The following is a 19,079-nucleotide window of genomic DNA, read 5'->3' on the forward strand; positions in this document are numbered from 1 at the left end:
ACAAACGTATTGGCAACTTCATAATTTACGGTTCCTGTTAATACTTACCATATATTGGTGTTCGAGGTTGACCATACGAATACGGCTGATCTTTGGAAAAATCAGGATGACGTCTTGGTGGTTGGGGTCCAGGAGGAGGCATCGTTTTGTTGTTGGGATACGTTCCCCCAGATCCTGAACCCTGCTGAAAGTAATAAAAGCAAAATATAGTTCTGTGAACATTTCTTAATATTTTCCTATTTATATTCCCATATAAAAATTCTTGAGAGTGGACTTAAATAAGGCCTAACGAAATGCAGAATGTTTTATCTGATTCCAAAATTTTCCACTTATTTAGATAATGTGCTAGTTTTATTATTTATACCAAGTTGATTGCATGAAACTGTATATATAAACTAACACAGTGTCCTAGCTGAATCCGGGCAATCCGATGCGTGCGATGCGGTGCGTGTAATGCGATGGTCCACGCAAATAAACCATTGTAAACAAATGTTTAGTACGAGTTCGTCTGCCACATCGCACGCATTGGATTGATATTCAAATGAGTTTGGTTTTTACCCATTTGGCGTCCGAGTTGCAGCATGGAACCGTTTATTTCTGAAGTGCACAAAAGAAATGTACTGTGGAATAAGAGAAATTCTAGTTACAAAGATCGGGTAACAGTAGAAAAAGAATGGGATTCTCTAGCTGAAAGCACGGAAAATTTGTTGTAAAATGATAACAAACACCCTATATGTTTTGCACAATATAATCGAAGGTATTTATTGTCATTCTAGTATATTGGCGAAATGCAGATTCATCCGCTCTTAACTGAGGGTACAGGTGATGAAATTCACTATAAGTCAACCTGCTGCTATATATTACATGAGTATTTACTATACTGCACCTATTTTTTAGGTTTCTTAAAATTTTTAGTTTCACCAAACTCTTTTCTATTAGCAAAATGTCACGTATCAAACAGGAAAACATTGTTCTCAACTCGACAAACTATTTACAACTAAAATTATAAATGCAACGCACACTGTGTTTTGTCGTATTCTAATTTGTCACCTCCATATTTCTCGCATGATCTCGCGATACGCGGCTACAATTTATTTTTATGTTGTACTGCGCGGAATGGCAATTTGTTGCCTTTTTGTTCGATAGGTACTGTTTAAGTTTATTCTACGAATAAAGGAAAACGGGGTGGAAAAATCTAACTGCTTCAAAGTGTTTGTTAAAATTAAATAATGGACAATAAAAATACTGCTACTAAGCATAAAGAAGGTGCAGAAAAATTAAAGGATCGAAAAAAAATTACTAGAAGGTAAAAATGTAATTCTTTAGAGAAAATGGTACAATTAATGAAAGAAAAAGAAATGGGCAAAAATAACAACGAAACCCATATTGCTGAAGTTGGAGCCGCAGGCCCTAGTGCAGTAATAGAACAAAAATATGACGAAAATATTAGCAAAATTCTAGAGACAGTCCAAGTGGATTAGTCGCTCTACAAATAACTACAAACGCTGATGAGTTTGACAAAGCACCAAATTCGATTACAATTTTTTTTCAAGCCAAATTTTGATGAATTAAATTTATTTTTTAGGTACCACCCAAAACAACCATGAAACCAAAATGTGTATCTTTTAACATCCAAAAAGCTTTCTATCATTTCAATGAATCCTCAAAAAAATGACTTACATTTTCATCTTCAAAAAGAGCTTAAAGCTTCATTGACAATCAGCCAATTACAATTACAATTAGTACTTAGAATTAGTGGTAAAAGTTTGGCATGTGACTTTATACATGATTGTTCACAACTTTTAATTTAACGTTTCCACTTATACTTAGACTAACACTTAGAATTAGTACCTTGCAAAGTCTAAGCTTTTGCCACTAATTGTAATTGAAAAATATTTGCGCGTGCGCGCTTGTTGTCATTGTTGTAAAGAAATGAGTAAATGACAAATCACCTAACCTTAAATATGGTGAATGTTTGTTTATATTAAATTTGTTTGTTTAAATTATTATTGTGCAATAAACTATGTTTCGAGAAGAAATGCGCCGTTCCGGCGAAAAATATTGGGTTCACTAATCACTTGGGTATTGAGAAATGCTTGACCATCACTGTAAATGAATTTTCACTAGAATTCAATGCTCTGAATGATCAAAATACGTTAATTTTCGCCCTATGTCTAATATTAATTCTAAGTACTAATTATAATTGTAATTGTAATTGGCTGGTTGTGAATGAAGCTTTATTTGTACAATTTGCCTGGCATTTAGCCACATTTCAAAGGAAAGTGTATTTAAAAAATTTACTGAATGGAAACTTGTATATCAGCGTATATTTGAGCATGAGAGATCCGGCATGCATAAAGATAGCTGTAAAGAATATTTTATGCACCAGAAAGAAAAAAACATCGAAGAGTTAATTATTAGTGGGTACCATGATAAAAGGAATAGCAAAGTCGTGAAAAATGTTAAATTTTAGACCGTGTGATCAACATTAACGTTAATTAGGTTCAAGATATTATGGTTTTATTGAAAAATGTTATATCTCAATGTTTTGTTTTTTATCTGTTATTTCGTTTAACCTAAATAAGTAGTCTTTAGGGTAGGACAGTTTTTTGTCAGTAGATCTCAGATTTGTGATTTATTTGTTTGTTAACACATTTTAGTGATGATGCACAAGAATTTTAATTTCAAAAAGTTTGTTTATTTTTTCTGCTTTTGAATAAATACAAAGAATGGAATATGCATTGACTTATTTTACACGAATTTTATTTGTTATAATAGGTGGTGGAATCAGTATAACCGTGGGCCGCTTGAAAAAATAATGTTTCGGGCCGCCTCAGAATTGCCCATCTGCCCCTATATGGAGTTCACCGGATCTAACTCCTTCAGATTATTTTTTGTTTGAATATCTGAAATATATTTTTAAAACAGCAGTGCACGACATCGAAGAACTGGAAGCATTAATTATTCAAGAAATTAACAATACCGCTGACTACCCAACCCAATTTAGTTTTTTGGAGCACTGGATGTTCAAGCTTGCAAATCTGTTTCATACATAATAACTTATAAAATGCGTTAATGCCTAATAGAACGTCTATATTGCTGCTTATATTAAAACCTGGATCGGCTAATTCAATGCTTCTTGGTAGATCTAATATGGATTGATTAAATGACTCTTAATGGTAAAGGTTGCGTAATCGTAGAAAGTACTAAACACTAAATATTAATACTAAAATTATTGATTCGAGATGTAATTGTTACAGAAGTTTCACACTGTGCTTCCGAAACCTCTTTTCCTACGCCCGTTATAGCGCAATCAACTGGTATCTGTTTTAAATGTAATTTATTACAGAATGATGTTGTTATAAAGTGGTTTTGAGAACCCTGATCAAGTAGAACTCTAGCTGTATGAATATTTCTCAAATGGTCTGTCACGTTTACTAATGTTGTCGATAATAGAATTTCTTCGTCACATACGTTTTCCTCGTTAATATGTAACATTGTATTATGTTTCGTCTTGCACTTTCTGCAATTTTGTACATTCTTGTACAGTATGTCCTGGTTGTAGACAATTTTGGCACAATTTAAGTCTGTCGGTCCCCTTAAATCGTGCATACATGTCTAATTTTTTAAATTCGTTACATTGACAAATGGTACGATTTGCTTTACAATAGTTGTAAACTTCTAGTGAATGTGTCAAATAACTTTGTATGTTCTGAATGTGATTCTTTTATTAATACCGGTGCATCAAAGAATGTATATAATATAAATAAAATATAATTGTGAATTAGTAATTGTTTGTTTTCAAAATGTTCTTTGAGCAAGTCCCATGCTATTGCTGAAACTCTATTGACTCTATTATGCGCGCTGCTTCACCCTCAAGTGACGATCACAAATAGTAAAATTTCTGTATTTCACTTATCGAATTATTGTTGTTGACCAAGGCAATAAACGAATATCTGCCTTCTAACCAACAATTATATGATCCATTAAAAGTCGGTAATTTTATTTGACAGATGGAACAAACATCTGAATTTTGAAGCTACACTTGAACTACTAGTTTCACTTGAACTACTATACTCCGCGGTTGAAATTATAAAGAGTGATTCAGACATAATATAAAAACACTATTACCGTAATGCGTATAAAATATAAAATGATTTTTATACGGTTTAATATTATTTATCTTTGTGCCGCTCGCTACGCACATCGATAGAATCTATAATCATCTATAGACTGAGTTACACTGAACGTCGATCTATATTCTATCTCTGTCTTTTGCACTTGGTAGGGAATAGGGAAATGCTTTTTTAGTTGGGTATAAACGGACTTGATTTACGAGTCCTGAGAAATGTCATAGCATAAGCGTAGACGAGGTGTCTAATTCCATGGCTATAATAAATTTATAAATTAAAAACACAACTGGGACGTTTTAAAATGCTGTAATAATTAAAATGGATCAAAGTGCCGGTTATAGCAAACCGTAAAAAATATTAGATGTTATGTTTTATTATCTTTTTTCAATATTTTCTATATCTCGTTGCATTTTACGCAGACACGCCAATGGATTTTCGTTCCCTGCACGCTTCATCCCCCTTACTAGTTCAAAAGCTAGCGATTAGTCATTCTCTATAATTTCGGCCGCAGAGTATAGTTTCATTTACCTCATTGTCATTATTTTACTTATTGTAAAGTTACAGTGTCTTCAATACACATAATCAAATTATAGTAGGAATTTTCAAAATCTATTCTAATTTTTGTTTCATTTGCCATAGTTTGTACGTCTATTTCTTCGCAATTATCTAGATTAAATTCAATCTCGGTTTGCAACTCGTTGCAAATTCATCGTATATAGATTCAAATTTAATTAATCTGTATTTTGTGTAATAGCTGAAGTTATTAAATTTTGTAAATCTATACTGTCATAATATTCTGGTAATCTAGTCATTTGCCGTATTTTATTGTCACGCTTAAGGCGGTTTTAGCAGATTTTCCATTGTAATTTAAATTGTTTATGCTTAAAATTTGAAGTAGTTTTAGCAATAGTCAAATAGAGAGTTAAATAGCTTGAAATAGGAGTTGGACTGATCTTACTTGTGGGATAGGAATGGAATCTCGACTTGTTTCTTGAGAGATGATTTCCTCCTCGTTCTCGAATTGACATGTAGACTTGTAATTTTTTGTTGATACTGCTGCACTGTTTGCAAGTGCAGGATCCCGGAATGCGTGCAGTGCTGTGCATTGTGTGTAGCCGCTGAACTCGACAACTTAACCCAACATCTGTGCTATAGACTTTTCTTGCTAATGCTGGCTTGGTATGTTTACATCAACACGTCACATATATTGTACTGGATAATTTATTCGCTCGATAGGACCAAGGCTTACAGACTGATTCCACATATATGGAAACTGCTCTTTTACATTTCTAGTACTAGATGGCGCTACCTCTATCAATCATGATGGAACACAATGTGCACTGTGACATAAAATCACAAATATTTCCTAAACTGTTAATTTTATTGAGTTGAACCAAGAGGGTATTATCGTTGGCAAATTCTTTAGGGAACTTATTTTTGATGTAGGCAGATTACGATCGGCATCTATGCAAAATTTCTGAGTTGTTAACCATTGGGCATAGTCCTTACCTGGCGTTCTGAGCATAATGAAGTTTCAATAACGACATTAATAACAAACTGTATGCATGTGTTATTGATCAGCAAATTTGCATCATGCTGAAGTTAATAGTTTAGAGATTGTAAATAAAAATAACTTTTTAATTTTCACCCTTGAGAGCCTGTAACTTGTCAACGAAGGCCCGTATGAAAAAAATTTATATGAAGAACTGATATTATTTTGACCTCATCTATTTGTACTCGACTTTTTTGTATCAAGTACTGGGACACCCTGTATATAAGTATAAAATGACCACTATTTGGCAAAATAAATTTTAACAACTCGTTAGGATTTATATTTCAATGATGTATAATTATTGTTTATACTTTTAAAAATTTCTAGCTTTGAAATCACATTGGTTTTTCTACATTTTAATGATCGAAGTGTTTTTATAACTGGTAAATGTGAATTATCCATCCATGTGAATCCATCTTATATTACTGATTACATGTAGCCTTTTTGTTAACTCTCGAGCATTTTTAAAGCTATAGAATTTTTTTTTTTTAATTTCGACTTACTTGTACTTGCTCTGGACGATAATACTCTTGATGCGGTGGGTAGTTTCCGGGGCCAGCTGGTTGTGATGTTGGAGGTCCGGTACCAGTTGGAGATTGTCCATAGGTTGGCCTCGGATTGTAACTAGCTCCGGGGTTGGAATTATACCTGTTGTAAGGATCCTGCGCCGTAGAGGTTGGCGGTCCTTGAGTGTTGTTAGGGCTTGGAGGTGGTGCTGCTGAATCACCTGTGTACGGAGGATATACTGGTCTAACGGCTGGAGGATAACCTGAATTATTCGGATATGCAGAATACTGATCTGTAGGGGCAGTAGTTCCTGGCCCAGGACCAGGATACTGATATCCAGGTTGGAAATTCTGTCCTGGCGGGCGAGGTGGAGTACCTGCGGAATAAGGAGGATGTGGACCACCTGGGAAAGGACCGCCCCGTGGTGGTGGACTCGGAGACACGTCATCGAAGGGGTTGGAAACGCTTACATTGTCAGCAGCCCCGCCTGCAGGGCTGGGACCTCCAGGTGTTGCACTGTTTAAATGATTAGCCCCTCCTGAACCTTGCGGAAAATAAATTATTAAATTAGCACCTCCGACACACAAAAAATTATAAAACTAAATTGCTTAACAATACGCAAATATTCCAAATTGGGAAAGTAGATTACAATGCCTAAACCATTTCATCAAATATTAAAGTTAATTTGTTTTTATAGTAAATTTCACATCTTATAAGTTTAACATGTGAAAAGGATCAAAATAAATATTTACTCTGTCCACCACCTTGAGGAATTGGCATTTTATCCCAATAATAATAATTTGTTTCAATATTTTTTGAGGTAAGATTTTTTTTTTCTTCTCAAATATAATAATAATAATTTGCTTGGTTAATTTCTGGCCGTTTTAAAAAATCTATATTTTATAACTAGGCAAGGGAGAAAGTTCCATCAAGATCCAGGTATTTAATTTCTTTCAGTAGTAAAACATCACATGGCCATTATAAATAGTCAAGCTGAAGATAGAATACAAGTCAAAATAATTTCAAGCAAAAAATAGGTTTTGTAAAATTTTGTAATAAGAGCACTACATGGATAATTAGTTTTATATTTGGGATGAAGACGATTTATCTATTTTTAGACTACAACCTACAACTATTATTATGAATGAAGTAATAAATATGCACTACTAAAATTGTTATTTATATTTATCATTTATTCACCTAATAATTTGTAGAATGCGTTTAGAATTATCAGGAAATTGTCACAATTAACTATACTACTTTATATGTTACAATAAACTGATCAATTTATTGGCAACATGTAAAAAAATCTATCGTTATTTCTAAAAAATTTTTTACATGAAGTTATTTTATTTATAATAAAAATGGCTTAAGATAGGAAAAACATTTTAAATCATATCAACATTTGAATTTAAAACAAAGTTCTTAAGGATGCTACATAATACAAATCTGCGAAATAAATAAACGGTTAAAATTGTCGGTAACCAAAATTTTTTTATGTAATCCCCAAAATACGTTAATAAATCAGAACTGGTTCTATTTTCTTCAGTTGCATAATTTAATGAAGCTAGGATACAAAATTTACTAACTCCTTATCAATTTATTTGGTCAAAAATCGGTAAATGTTTCTTTGTTGCCAAGAAAGTATTTGTATTTTCTATTATTCCTTAAAAGTGAAAGTTAAGTGCAAAAGATAATAATTGTCAAAAATTGTATAAAATATTATTGACCCCTATTTTTATTAATTTAAAAAATACTACAACTTCTCTAAAAGAGAGTTCTTCATAAAACTTTAGGAATAAATAGAGATTTATAACGGTTTTGATAGTAAAGTTACTTTTTTTTTCCCAATTCATTAACTTTAACAATGCCAGACAAGGGGGGGGTGGCTGCTTTATAAAAAAGATTGATGTGGCACTGACAAAATTAAACAAATATTATTTTTCAAAATATCAGCCATTTTACAATAAAATAATGTTTCTGATTTCTCTTATATTTGACCATCTCCGAATAAAACATATTTATTTGTGTGTCCCATTGTCAAATAACATCAAACAGGTACAACATAGAAGGAGGTCTTATGAGAAATTAAAAAATGCTATAATATAATGTTCTATTTGTAAATATTAAGAAAAGTAATGCTTAGAATGGGACGCCCTGTGTAATAGAAAATAATGCACGCAGTAACTTATTCGATGCAACATTTATATAGGATATTTTCTTATTATTATCATTAGCAGAGGAATACATTTCAACCGACATTCTTAAAATTTCTTAAAATAGAAATTATTTATTAAGAATATTTTTAGTAAATCCTTTTTATTAAGAACTATTCACAAGAAGAACTCAATCCATTTTGTACTTGTCATTAGAGTATCAATTATTGTCTTAATAAATGCATCTCTCGTCCTCTTTTCTATGACACCGATAAAACTGACAAATTGAACGTACCTATATTTAAATAATGCTTTTGACAATTAAAAATATTCTGTAAAAGTTCAGCAATAGAATCTTCCATTTGTAAAATATCTGAAGAAAGCAGTCTTTTAAGGAAATATAATATATATCATAAACTAACCTAAAAATAAAATCGAACCACAATATACAGGTACATATCTTGACATAAAAAATAGTTTATTCATGAGTTGACAATTAAACAGATTCTAAAATAAATAGTAGGTAGTTACCAAAGTAAATATATATTTTTACTACTAAGCTAATGAAATAAGTTTACATAATTACCTTCATAAAATGAATAAAAATAATAATCTGGATTGTTCCAATCCAACTGATACATTTGTCAATTATAATAAAACTTGTTCAATGGATAACATTAACCACAACTGTAAACAAGTAAATGGTCTTCAGGTTCTAAAAACCTGATGGGAATAAAAACTACAATGTTTTTACTGTTGTTGAAAGAATGGCATATAAAAAAGTGTTTAAATTCATAGAATATAAAATACAGGTAGATAAATTTTAAAATGTTGATTTTATAAAAATTAGGGTTGATAAAAATCAGTTTTTTTTTAATTTCTATTTTTCTTATCTGTTCAATTTTAAACATTTTTAATTTAGTTCTTCACTCTAACACTTTCATATTTTAGATGATATAGTACTCGATGTAAAACTAATAATTTGTCATATTGAGACATTTTAGGTCACTTTAGGTCACATTTTAGGACATTTAGGTTAAAGTTTGTAATGAAAGATGGTCTCTGAATAGTGATAAAAATTTGGTTAGTTACTAATATCCATTGTTTTACTGTTTTTGTTTAATAAGATACTAAAAAGATCAATCTAATTTTATAGGATCAGTCTCTCGACTGATCTTTTTGGCAAGAGGTTAGTTATTTATTTAAAAAAATGTCACTTCAGTGTGGTAGATATACCCAATTAACTGAAAAATACCACAAACAAATAACTGCTGACAATATTTACAGTTTTTATATGCAATGCAGAAAATCCTTATTAATGTAATGAACATATAAAGAAGTATTTAAAACATGTTGAAAACTATATGATTTATTTCTTCGTTATTATTACTATTAAGATATTCCTAAATATATATAATTTTCTGACCATATACTTAATTCTTGAAAACTATTTATTTTCTGGTATACTGTTCAAAATAAACTTAGTTTGTAAAACTATTTTTCATCCATATATTGTTTATTGTTTATAACGATCGTTTCGAGTTTTATCCCATATTCAGATAACAGTGTCAAAAACATGGATTATACAAATTTTCTCATACAATTGTTATTATACTGGTCAAAAATATTGTTTAAAATCTTTAAACATAATTTAATAACATTTTTAGTTTTCTATTATATTGTTTAACAATCTATGTAAATTAACAAAGGACTTTTTTAACAGAAAATAAATAATTTTCAATTATTAAGATATTATATGACGTGTAATTTTATTATTATTTTTTTAATATTTACTTTACTTTTTTCTTGGAATAAATACTGTTAAGGTGAATCATTAGCCAATATATTGAACATGTAAGCCATGAAGTTACGATAGAAATAAAAATTATGTAGTCAAATAGTACCTACTTCAAGTTGAAAAAAAAAACAAACAAATCGGCCTACATCATTTAAAATATGAAACTGTTATAATTTAAGGGTGCATTTCCCACAAAAGAATGTTTTCGTCAAAAAATTTTAAATATTTAGAGTTACTGAATAACAATAACTTTATATTATAACACCTGGCTATTTCCAAGGGCAACGGAAAACTACTAACAACAACCAACAAAAAACGGGCCGACACATTTTCTGCAAAATTACTGACACTTTATTTGATTTCATTAAAATATACTGAATTTAGGTGAGGATTGATTTCGATTACTTCATTTTTTATTTTAAACGTGATAAATTAATTTGTAGAGGTTTACGTTGAAATTCCATATGGGGGCATTCCACGTCAAATCAACTACTTTTAATCCTGACCCCTTTCGATTTGGCTGAAACTTTTTTATTGTTTTCTACCCCATTGAAAACCTCTGAGAATTTTTCAAAATTTTTCACCCAACTCAAAAAAAGATGAATTTTTTAACAAAACATATTTTTTTAAATAGCCATAACTTTTTCAAAAATTGAGTTATTGGGACGTTTTTTTTTTCAAAATTTTTGTTTTTAAAAGTACTAAAAAATAGATCAAAATTATCTGGATCTATCTTCACCGTTTTTTTTTTTCAATTTTCGAAAAAAAAAACGAAAATTTCTCGATTACCCTTTTTGAAAAAAATTTTTTTCTTATAAAAAAACGGACATTTTTTTTCTTATAAAAAACTGACAGTGGTTTTTTCGTTTTCTATTTTTTTATCGATTGAAAAATGTCTTCAAATTTAGCTAATTTCCAATAACACCAATTTGAAAATTTTTGAAAATGTATATAGAATTCCAAAATTGAAAAAATTTATTCTATGCAGCGATTGATGACAATTTCAAAAAGTAAAAAGGGGATGGTTTCAAAATGATTTCTTTGAGTTCAAGTGTGTTGCATCTTTTTTTTAAAGCCCACTGTTCGTCCAAAAATGGACCAAATAACAACTTTTTTTTTAAATTCTCTTTGTTTTTGGATGTAGTTTTCGAAAAGAAATACAAAAAAAATTAATCAAAACGATCTATTTTTTTTCTTAACTTAAAAAAATCGAAATTTTTTTCATGTTTACCACTTTCAATTCTATATACATTTTCAAAAATTTTCAAAATGGTGTTATGTGAAATAAGCTAAATTTGAAGATTTTTTTTTCAATCAATAAAAAAAATAGAAAACGAAAAAACACCATTCTGAAAAATTTTGAGGATTTATAAAAAATGTCGTTTTTTTATAAGAAACAAAAAAATAAAAAGTGGTAATCATCGAGAAATCTTCATTTTTTTTCTAAAATTGAAAAAAAAAACTGAAGATAGATCCAGATAATTTTGATCTATTTTTTTTTCAAAAAGTACATTTAAAACAAAAATTTTGAAAAAAAAAACATCCCGATAACTCAATATTTGAAAAAGTTAGAGGTTTTCAATGGAGTATAAAACAACAAAAAAGTTTCAACCAAATCGAAAGGGGTCAGGGTTAAAAGTGGTCGATTTGGCGTAGAATTAAACTATCATTTTCTATAATCTTAGTCATCAAATCGCCTCCTTTTGAACATTCTATTTTCCAATAATGTTTCATTATTATTTGTAACTTTAGTGGTAATTTTAATTTTTTATTTTGAAATTACATTGAATTATATGTATTTATATTTTGCGCCCCTGAAACGTTCACCTTAAAGAAAATTTTACAAAATAGCGTACTCCCTACCCCTACCCTTTATAACACGGGAACGACGCGAACGCAATTATTAATTTAATAATGAAGAATACAATCCAATTATTCTGGTGCTTCTAGTAGCTCTTAAAGAGAACCATTTGATGGTAATTCTTCTCGATTAGACGACATTGCTGTAGAAGTTAGCAAACGGTGTAAACGATAAGAGCTAGCATACTCTACATATGTAACTTATTGTAAGTTTTGCCCTAGAGTTCTGTTGGGAAACAAGAGATATTATCATAAGAAGAGATAAACAATAAAATATCATAAGCATCTAACACCTTCGAAGACTGAAAAGGCTACTAATTTTTCTTTACACATATTATGATTAGTATAATTGTCTCCAATACATAGCTGTAATTTCTAGTCTTTATTTGCTAAAATTATCAATTATTTTGATTTACATCACATGTTAAAGGTTGGTTTATCAAATTAAGTTGAAAACCTATTTTACATTTAACAATTTTTCACCCTATTGTACAAGAGACTGCTATAATTCGCTCGATTTTTGGTACCATTTCACTTGTTACAATGACTTGATTAATTTATTGGCAAAACATAAAGCTACCAATTTTTAAAATTAATTACTAAGATAAGAACGATGTTTATTAATGTTGATGTAATAATATATTAAGTCTTTAAAGACTCAACAATATACTGTCTAATTTAAGTATAACCATTTAAATATGTCAAAACCACAGGCCAAGATAGACTGAATGACAACGAAGCGGAAGCTACAGCAACGGTAATTCATATAGCGTCCAAGAGGCCATAATTGTAAATGGATACTTGTGGTAAACCTTATTTATATTAATTATTACTAATTTAACCATGAGTAAATGTGTATAGTAGAAAATTGTTCTAATAGAAGTCAATATACTACTATATATACTTTCGAGAAAAAAACTGAGTTTCTATCTTTAGACGAGTAAAAATCCAACGTATACAATTAACTACATAAAATAGATGGGGACGCATTTAGAAAAGTTAAAATATGTAATATTAAAAAGTTATAAAATTCTAAACAAAATACGGTATGTTTCTTCTTTTTTTTATTTAGCACCTTCAGCAGCCATCGGTGCTAGACATATTAATAGTTTAAATTTAAGCAGAATCCGATCCTTCTCAAACGCTAACAGAGGTTAGCTTCTGCTGCTCTGTTAAAATTTCATATAGCCGCTAAAAGGCCGTCATTGCCAGTTGACTTCACACCTGGTATATGAGGGGATGGTAAGAATAGAACTGCCATTTTAATTACGCGAAACAATTCATTCTGTTACATTTTTATTTTAGTGTGTGAAGTGTATTTGAACAGTGTATTTTTGTGTTATATTAAAAAGAATGTATTTGTATACGAATCAAGAAGGAGCTGATATAGTTAAGAGTCTACTTTTTGTCGGGAGCAAAGAAGACGATAGATTACCCCGACTTATAAGTACAGAATAAAAAAATGTTTGTAAGACTGGTTCAACATTTAAGAGATTATGGGAGTTTTGAAAGCTAATACACTAATGTTGGACATGAACAAACTCAGAGAGTGAGACTTATTACCAGAAATTTTAGCTAGAATGTCATTGTTTAAATGACAAAAGGTTTAAAATAAGGGAAATAATTTTGATAGAACTTGACACGAGGTACTTATTAGTTGTATAATAATGTGGTATTATTAGATGTCAGATAAAAAAATTGCTAAATAATTTCAAATGATTTTTTTTTATATACATAAAGGCTTCTAAATATAATCAGTTACGATAATTCAATTGGTACGACAAATTTTAAGTAATCACAATATTTAAAAGATCAATTAGAAAGGTAGGCAAGTCCGCTGACGCGGACTTGACCTTTCTCTCGGGCCTCGCTGCACGCGACTAGAGCACCGCTCCGCGGTGGGTTCTCTGTGCATTGTAAATAATATCCAAATATTCCAAAAAAAAAAAAAAGGAAAATGCGCCCCCCGTCCGCGATTCGAACCCCAGACCTACCGCTTCGCAGTCGCGAGTTTACAAAATGAGCTACGGCGATCTAACGCTAGGTAGAGCCTGCACGGGGTATTTAAAACGTTGCTTCTCCGCGAATGTAAACAGAAAAATGAAAATGTTCAAATCAAGTTTTGTCGCCAAAGTTGCGTCTCTAAAAGATCGGAACCGATGCCTAACCGCAATGTAACGACTCACCGTGGCCCGATCGTCCGGGAAAACGCGTCAAATGACAAAATTTATTTTGACATCTCCACTGACGTTTGTCTCCATCTCAGTTTAAATATCGGATATACTTCTGACATCTCTCTCCCACCGAAAAAAGTCAATTTTCGGCGAGGACTCTTTTTAAAGCGGAAATTTCACATAGAAAGCGCGAACAGATAGCCTTCAAAATACGACATTTGAATAAAGGAAGGACCCCGAGGGCCGTCTTGTTTAATTTTGTATGGTGAATGTATGATATAAAATAAGAGAAATCAATTTCTAAATCCTAAGCTTAAATTTATCTATTGTACGATTCATCATGACACTCGTATTTGATTCATGATGCTCAATTCGAACTTGTTGCAAGTTGACATAGCTCTATTTACCACATAAACTCCACTTCCCTGCATTTTGCCATCACTGGTTCACGACTGCTAGGCCAATGTGTGCAGATTATCTGGTCTATGGTCAAAACTTTCGAAATTGAGATAACCAAAATTTGTTAGAGGCCTATAAATTATAATAGATTCTGTTTGTCTCCAATTTGTTGACAATTTATTGAAGCTGAGAAATTTGCACAGTTTTGTATTACGTGCACCAACATAAAAAACTGCCAGTTGCTTCGTCAATTTATGGGATGAAATACTGGTAAGGGTAAAAGAGGTTTTAACTATGATTTAACTAAATCCAGTTGAAATTTCTTTTGATAAACCTACCCTAATATCATGATATAAACCAACCAACCATGATTAAAACTTACGTGTTAAATAAATGATTTTCAAGTAAATTATCTTACTTACTTCCATGGGGTGATGGTGCTGACTGGGACGAGGGCCTTTGAGGAGGATATTCGGGATTACCAGATGACGAATACCCACCATATCCACCATACCCATCCATGGATGTGCCACCAGACCCTGGCGGAAAGGAGTCTTGTGAATTGGAAGAACCTGGGGATGGAACTGAGGTGGCCTTAGCACCTTTCTTCTTCGAACTGGCCTCAACTTGGTTAATAATAGGCTGAGGATCAATACCACCTCTATCAAATTGACATTCATACGCTAACAAATTTTTAGTATAGTGCTTTCTAAGTGTGTAAGCGGCAGAGGACGAGGCACCGATACCTAACATACCAGCGATATCCTTCCACGTTTTATTTTTAGTTACCTGCAAGGTGTTACGTTTAAAAATAATGCGACACACACAAAAGAGTAGTACAAACCTCCATAAAGCCCCCACGATCCTTTACATACATGTACAAGCGGAACAGATCAAGGGGATTCTTTGATATTGTGGGACATGTGGTGATAGGGGTCCTCCTATCATCCATAAACGCTAAGAGTTTGTCTAACCAAGCTTTTCTTTCTGGACTCTCATCCATTTCATAGAGCTTGCTTAGGCTGTCGGTTTTCTGGAAATCATAAATGGTCACGTATACAATGTCGCAGCTAGAGATGAGAAGTAATCAATTTTTTAACTATTGCTAGTATGGTAATTTTGATAATTCACAAGTCGCATATGTTTCGAAAGCTACGAAACTTCTGTTAAAAAGCTGTTTTAATTAATTTTAAACATTTTGATACTATTATTTGAATTACAATTGGCAGAACTGACAGAATTACATAAAGTACAAGGTAAATGGGTTAATTTCATAATACTTCACATATGTTGGTTACATCAAATGTGTTAAAATAAGTTAAATCTAAATTACAGTCTTTTCGTATAATAGCAGACATTAAAGAAAAAGTGAAAATGACATTATTTTTCTAACAAAGCTTTCAATTTTGAATAATAAATATCTCTTGATATTTTTTGATGTTTCATGACAAACTCAATTTTTTTATTTAAATGCTAATTTTGTGTCTGAATCAGTTTCTTAAAAACCGCAAATTCATTAGCAAATTTACATTAGTTGGGGAAACAAGATTTTATTTTAAAATTGGCCACCTTGTATCTTCAACAAGGAGCATTTTTAAAGAAATTTTTGCCGTTTTATAAAATGGACATAATAAAAATTAAAAATACTCATTAATCTAATAGTTTTGGTAAATTTTTTAAATCATTTCAAGTTTTTCATAAAAATATTTTTAATTTTTATGACTGTCTAATTTGTGAATCTCAGTGTCAAAGTCCACTGACAACTATCTAGTTTAGGTGAACTACATTCATCTCATGTGATATTACAAAGAGCATCAAGTGGGCAAAAAAACAAATGGCTAAGATTAATTTGAGAATGGCCGAATATATCACAGCTTTCATTTTATTACATTTATTTCAGTTTTCAATTTATCGATAATTTCATTTTTATTGGAATTGAAATACAATACGTATAGTGCAGTGTTGTTTCTTTAAGTCTAATTTAGTAAAGTAAATTTAGTAGTAAATTTAGTAGTAAAATTTAAAATGAGCCTTGTGTAATGTAGGCGTAACTCATAGCTATTTATTTTATTGTTTATTCCTTGTACGGTGTGTTCATGTGTGTCTTCATTGTTAAATTTCTGTGTAAAATTACGATAAAACATGTATACGAATCAATAAAGATGAGATATGAGACAACAATGCATGCCAAATCTAATTGGGTTGGTGTTTGTGGTCAGCACGTATAGTTTTTGAGGTTACGCTAAAAATTTAGTTTTCACAATGCAATTTGAAAACCAAATGAACATGTTTCTAAAGGTCAAAGGTAGCTTCCATATAAATATGGCCCCCATTCAAAGTCACACCCTGTATATGGATTTAGTTTATATATGGATGTTTCAAAAACATGGTGCAAACTGAAAACAAAATTCTTACCCCCTGCATTTCCTGTACTATGAAAGAGAAAAAAAACTTCCTCCATAAAATCTAAAAGTCTAAAACTTTGTCCTGAGTTTCACTGGAATTTTTCAACTATTTTGGAGTTATTAAAAAATAATTTCTTTAGCAATATATTTTTACTGTCCTATCAGTTTTTTATAAGACTTTGGACCGACATAGGAAAGTTTTTAGTTACAATAACATTTCCTGTCTTATGTTTCAGTTTGGGGTTATGTTTTATAAACATCCTATAAGGAGTTAAAAAAAAATGTCAGTAATTTTTTAAATTATTTAGAAGATCAAGTAATTTTAATTCATATTTTAGTTCCAAGAATACCTAAATTGGTATTTATAAGCGAAAATAGTTGCATCAATACATAGTTTTTAATCTAAATCGAATCCCGATTCTTTGTTTTATTTATTAATTAGCAAAATCATTACAATTATCAGTATAATTAATTTATAATATTGTTTCTACTTAATTATGTTTCATTTTCAAGTGTTAATCAGCATCACTAAAAAATTCCCAGTATCTCAAATTTCATCAATTTATAATGCAGATTAATATCTTTCTACAAGTTTCAGATTTTTAATTTATAAGGAATCTATTTCAGTTCACAAATCAAGGAAGCATCGGAAATTATATCGGAAAGATAAAAAATATGCCAATTACTGATACTGAATTGGTAAATAATAAGAATTTGCTTACGAGTTATTTCCACAATGTTAAGACCATAAACATATAATTAAACTGTCATTGTGTGGTATTATTATTTTCATTATATAGTGGGGTACACCTTAAATGTCATTCATTTTGTTATTTTTTAAAAATCAATGTGAAAAAATGTAATATTGGTTTATTAAGATATATAGATATATTCTCAAGAGTTGAATGACCTGTCTGTGACCAGGACAATATTATTGTCATACCTAGTTAAGAAGTTTCCCATTTAGTTGAGGTGTATAGTATTATTTATCATTTGTTTTCAACGTATGAATTGCAAAAAAACTGAAATTTACAAAAGAAAAGTTTCATGGTTAGTTTGTTTTATTTTATTTTACTGTTTTATTGCATAACATGCAACAAAAACTTTTTTCAAAAAACAATGGGCAGTCTCTGCACTCGAGTCTGAAACACTCAAATGTTATTCAAGTATAGATCATTTCATTAAGCGAAAACTTCAAATCCAGCACCGGATGTAATAATTTTTTAGAAAATTTAGTCTGTTCCAGCGCTAATGCGCCCGTCATTGTCGGTGGTTTAGCATTTTTATGAGCAACTCCTTCAGTGTTGCCAGATTCATCAACTAAACTAACAGTACAGTTGATAAATATGCTGCCATTATTCTAGACAAAACAGCATATACATACATGTCTAATTTAAGGAACGATAGGAAATTAAATAAATATAAAAAATAGGCACTATAGTGAAACACCGCACTACTTATGGTTTATCAAGAATCCATGAACATAGGTTACTTTAATGATGTTACTTTAATAACAATTCCATTCCATTAATTCTCCTTGTAATAAATTCGCAAGATATTTATTGGAAATTATTAAACTTTTATTTAGAAATTCTGATTCATACATTAAAATTAGTAAACTTTCTTTAAGTAATTTTAATAATAATCATTTAATGGTGAGATTACATGTGGTTAATGTATTCACTAATATACCAGTAGATAAAACATTAAATATCAAAAATAAGTCAGAAAATGATAATGGATAAATAGAACTAATTTATTACGTTTAATGGAATTACAAAGTTTTTATATAAAAACTTCACATTTTTAATTAAACAAGCAAATTTATCAACAAGATTTCGGAATGGTCAAATATCACTAATTTTAAGAAGTATTTTTATGATTTTATTTTTAAGTAAACTACGATATTTAAAGTAAAAAGTCAACCATTTCATACCACAATCTATATTTTAATTCGAACTATCGTATTGGTATATGAAAAGGTGGATTTAAATGTTTTATCATATAGACAAATTGATTTCTTTGAAAGATCAAATTTTAAAAAATGTATGATATTCATAAAGGATGTACCTGAGAATTTTGTTCCGAGTTTTCA

The 19,079-nt window shown here is 30.5% G+C and overlaps 1 protein-coding gene across 3 annotated transcripts in view; it reads right to left on the minus strand.

The window, feature by feature from the left end:
* LOC108909920 (trithorax group protein osa) overlaps window positions 1–19,079 on the minus strand; it is a 198,052-nt gene that overhangs the window by 10,845 nt on the left and 168,128 nt on the right. For 2 of the 3 annotated variants that reach the window (XM_018714393.1, XM_018714392.1), the window contains 4 exons: window positions 15,424–15,612; window positions 15,002–15,368; window positions 6,189–6,736; window positions 49–184 (listed from right to left, as the gene is read on the minus strand). In XM_018714393.1, coding sequence (XP_018569909.1) covers window positions 49–184; window positions 6,189–6,736; window positions 15,002–15,368; window positions 15,424–15,612 — 1,240 coding nt within the window. The remainder of the gene's footprint in view (window positions 1–48; window positions 185–6,188; window positions 6,737–15,001; window positions 15,369–15,423; window positions 15,613–19,079) is intronic. The other variant, XM_018714394.1, reaches the window with a different exon arrangement.

The sequence above is a fragment of the Anoplophora glabripennis genome, unplaced genomic scaffold (assembly GCF_000390285.2).
Source record: "Anoplophora glabripennis isolate ALB-LARVAE unplaced genomic scaffold, Agla_2.0 scaffold424, whole genome shotgun sequence".
In the NCBI taxonomy this organism is placed as follows: domain Eukaryota; kingdom Metazoa; phylum Arthropoda; class Insecta; order Coleoptera; family Cerambycidae; genus Anoplophora; species Anoplophora glabripennis.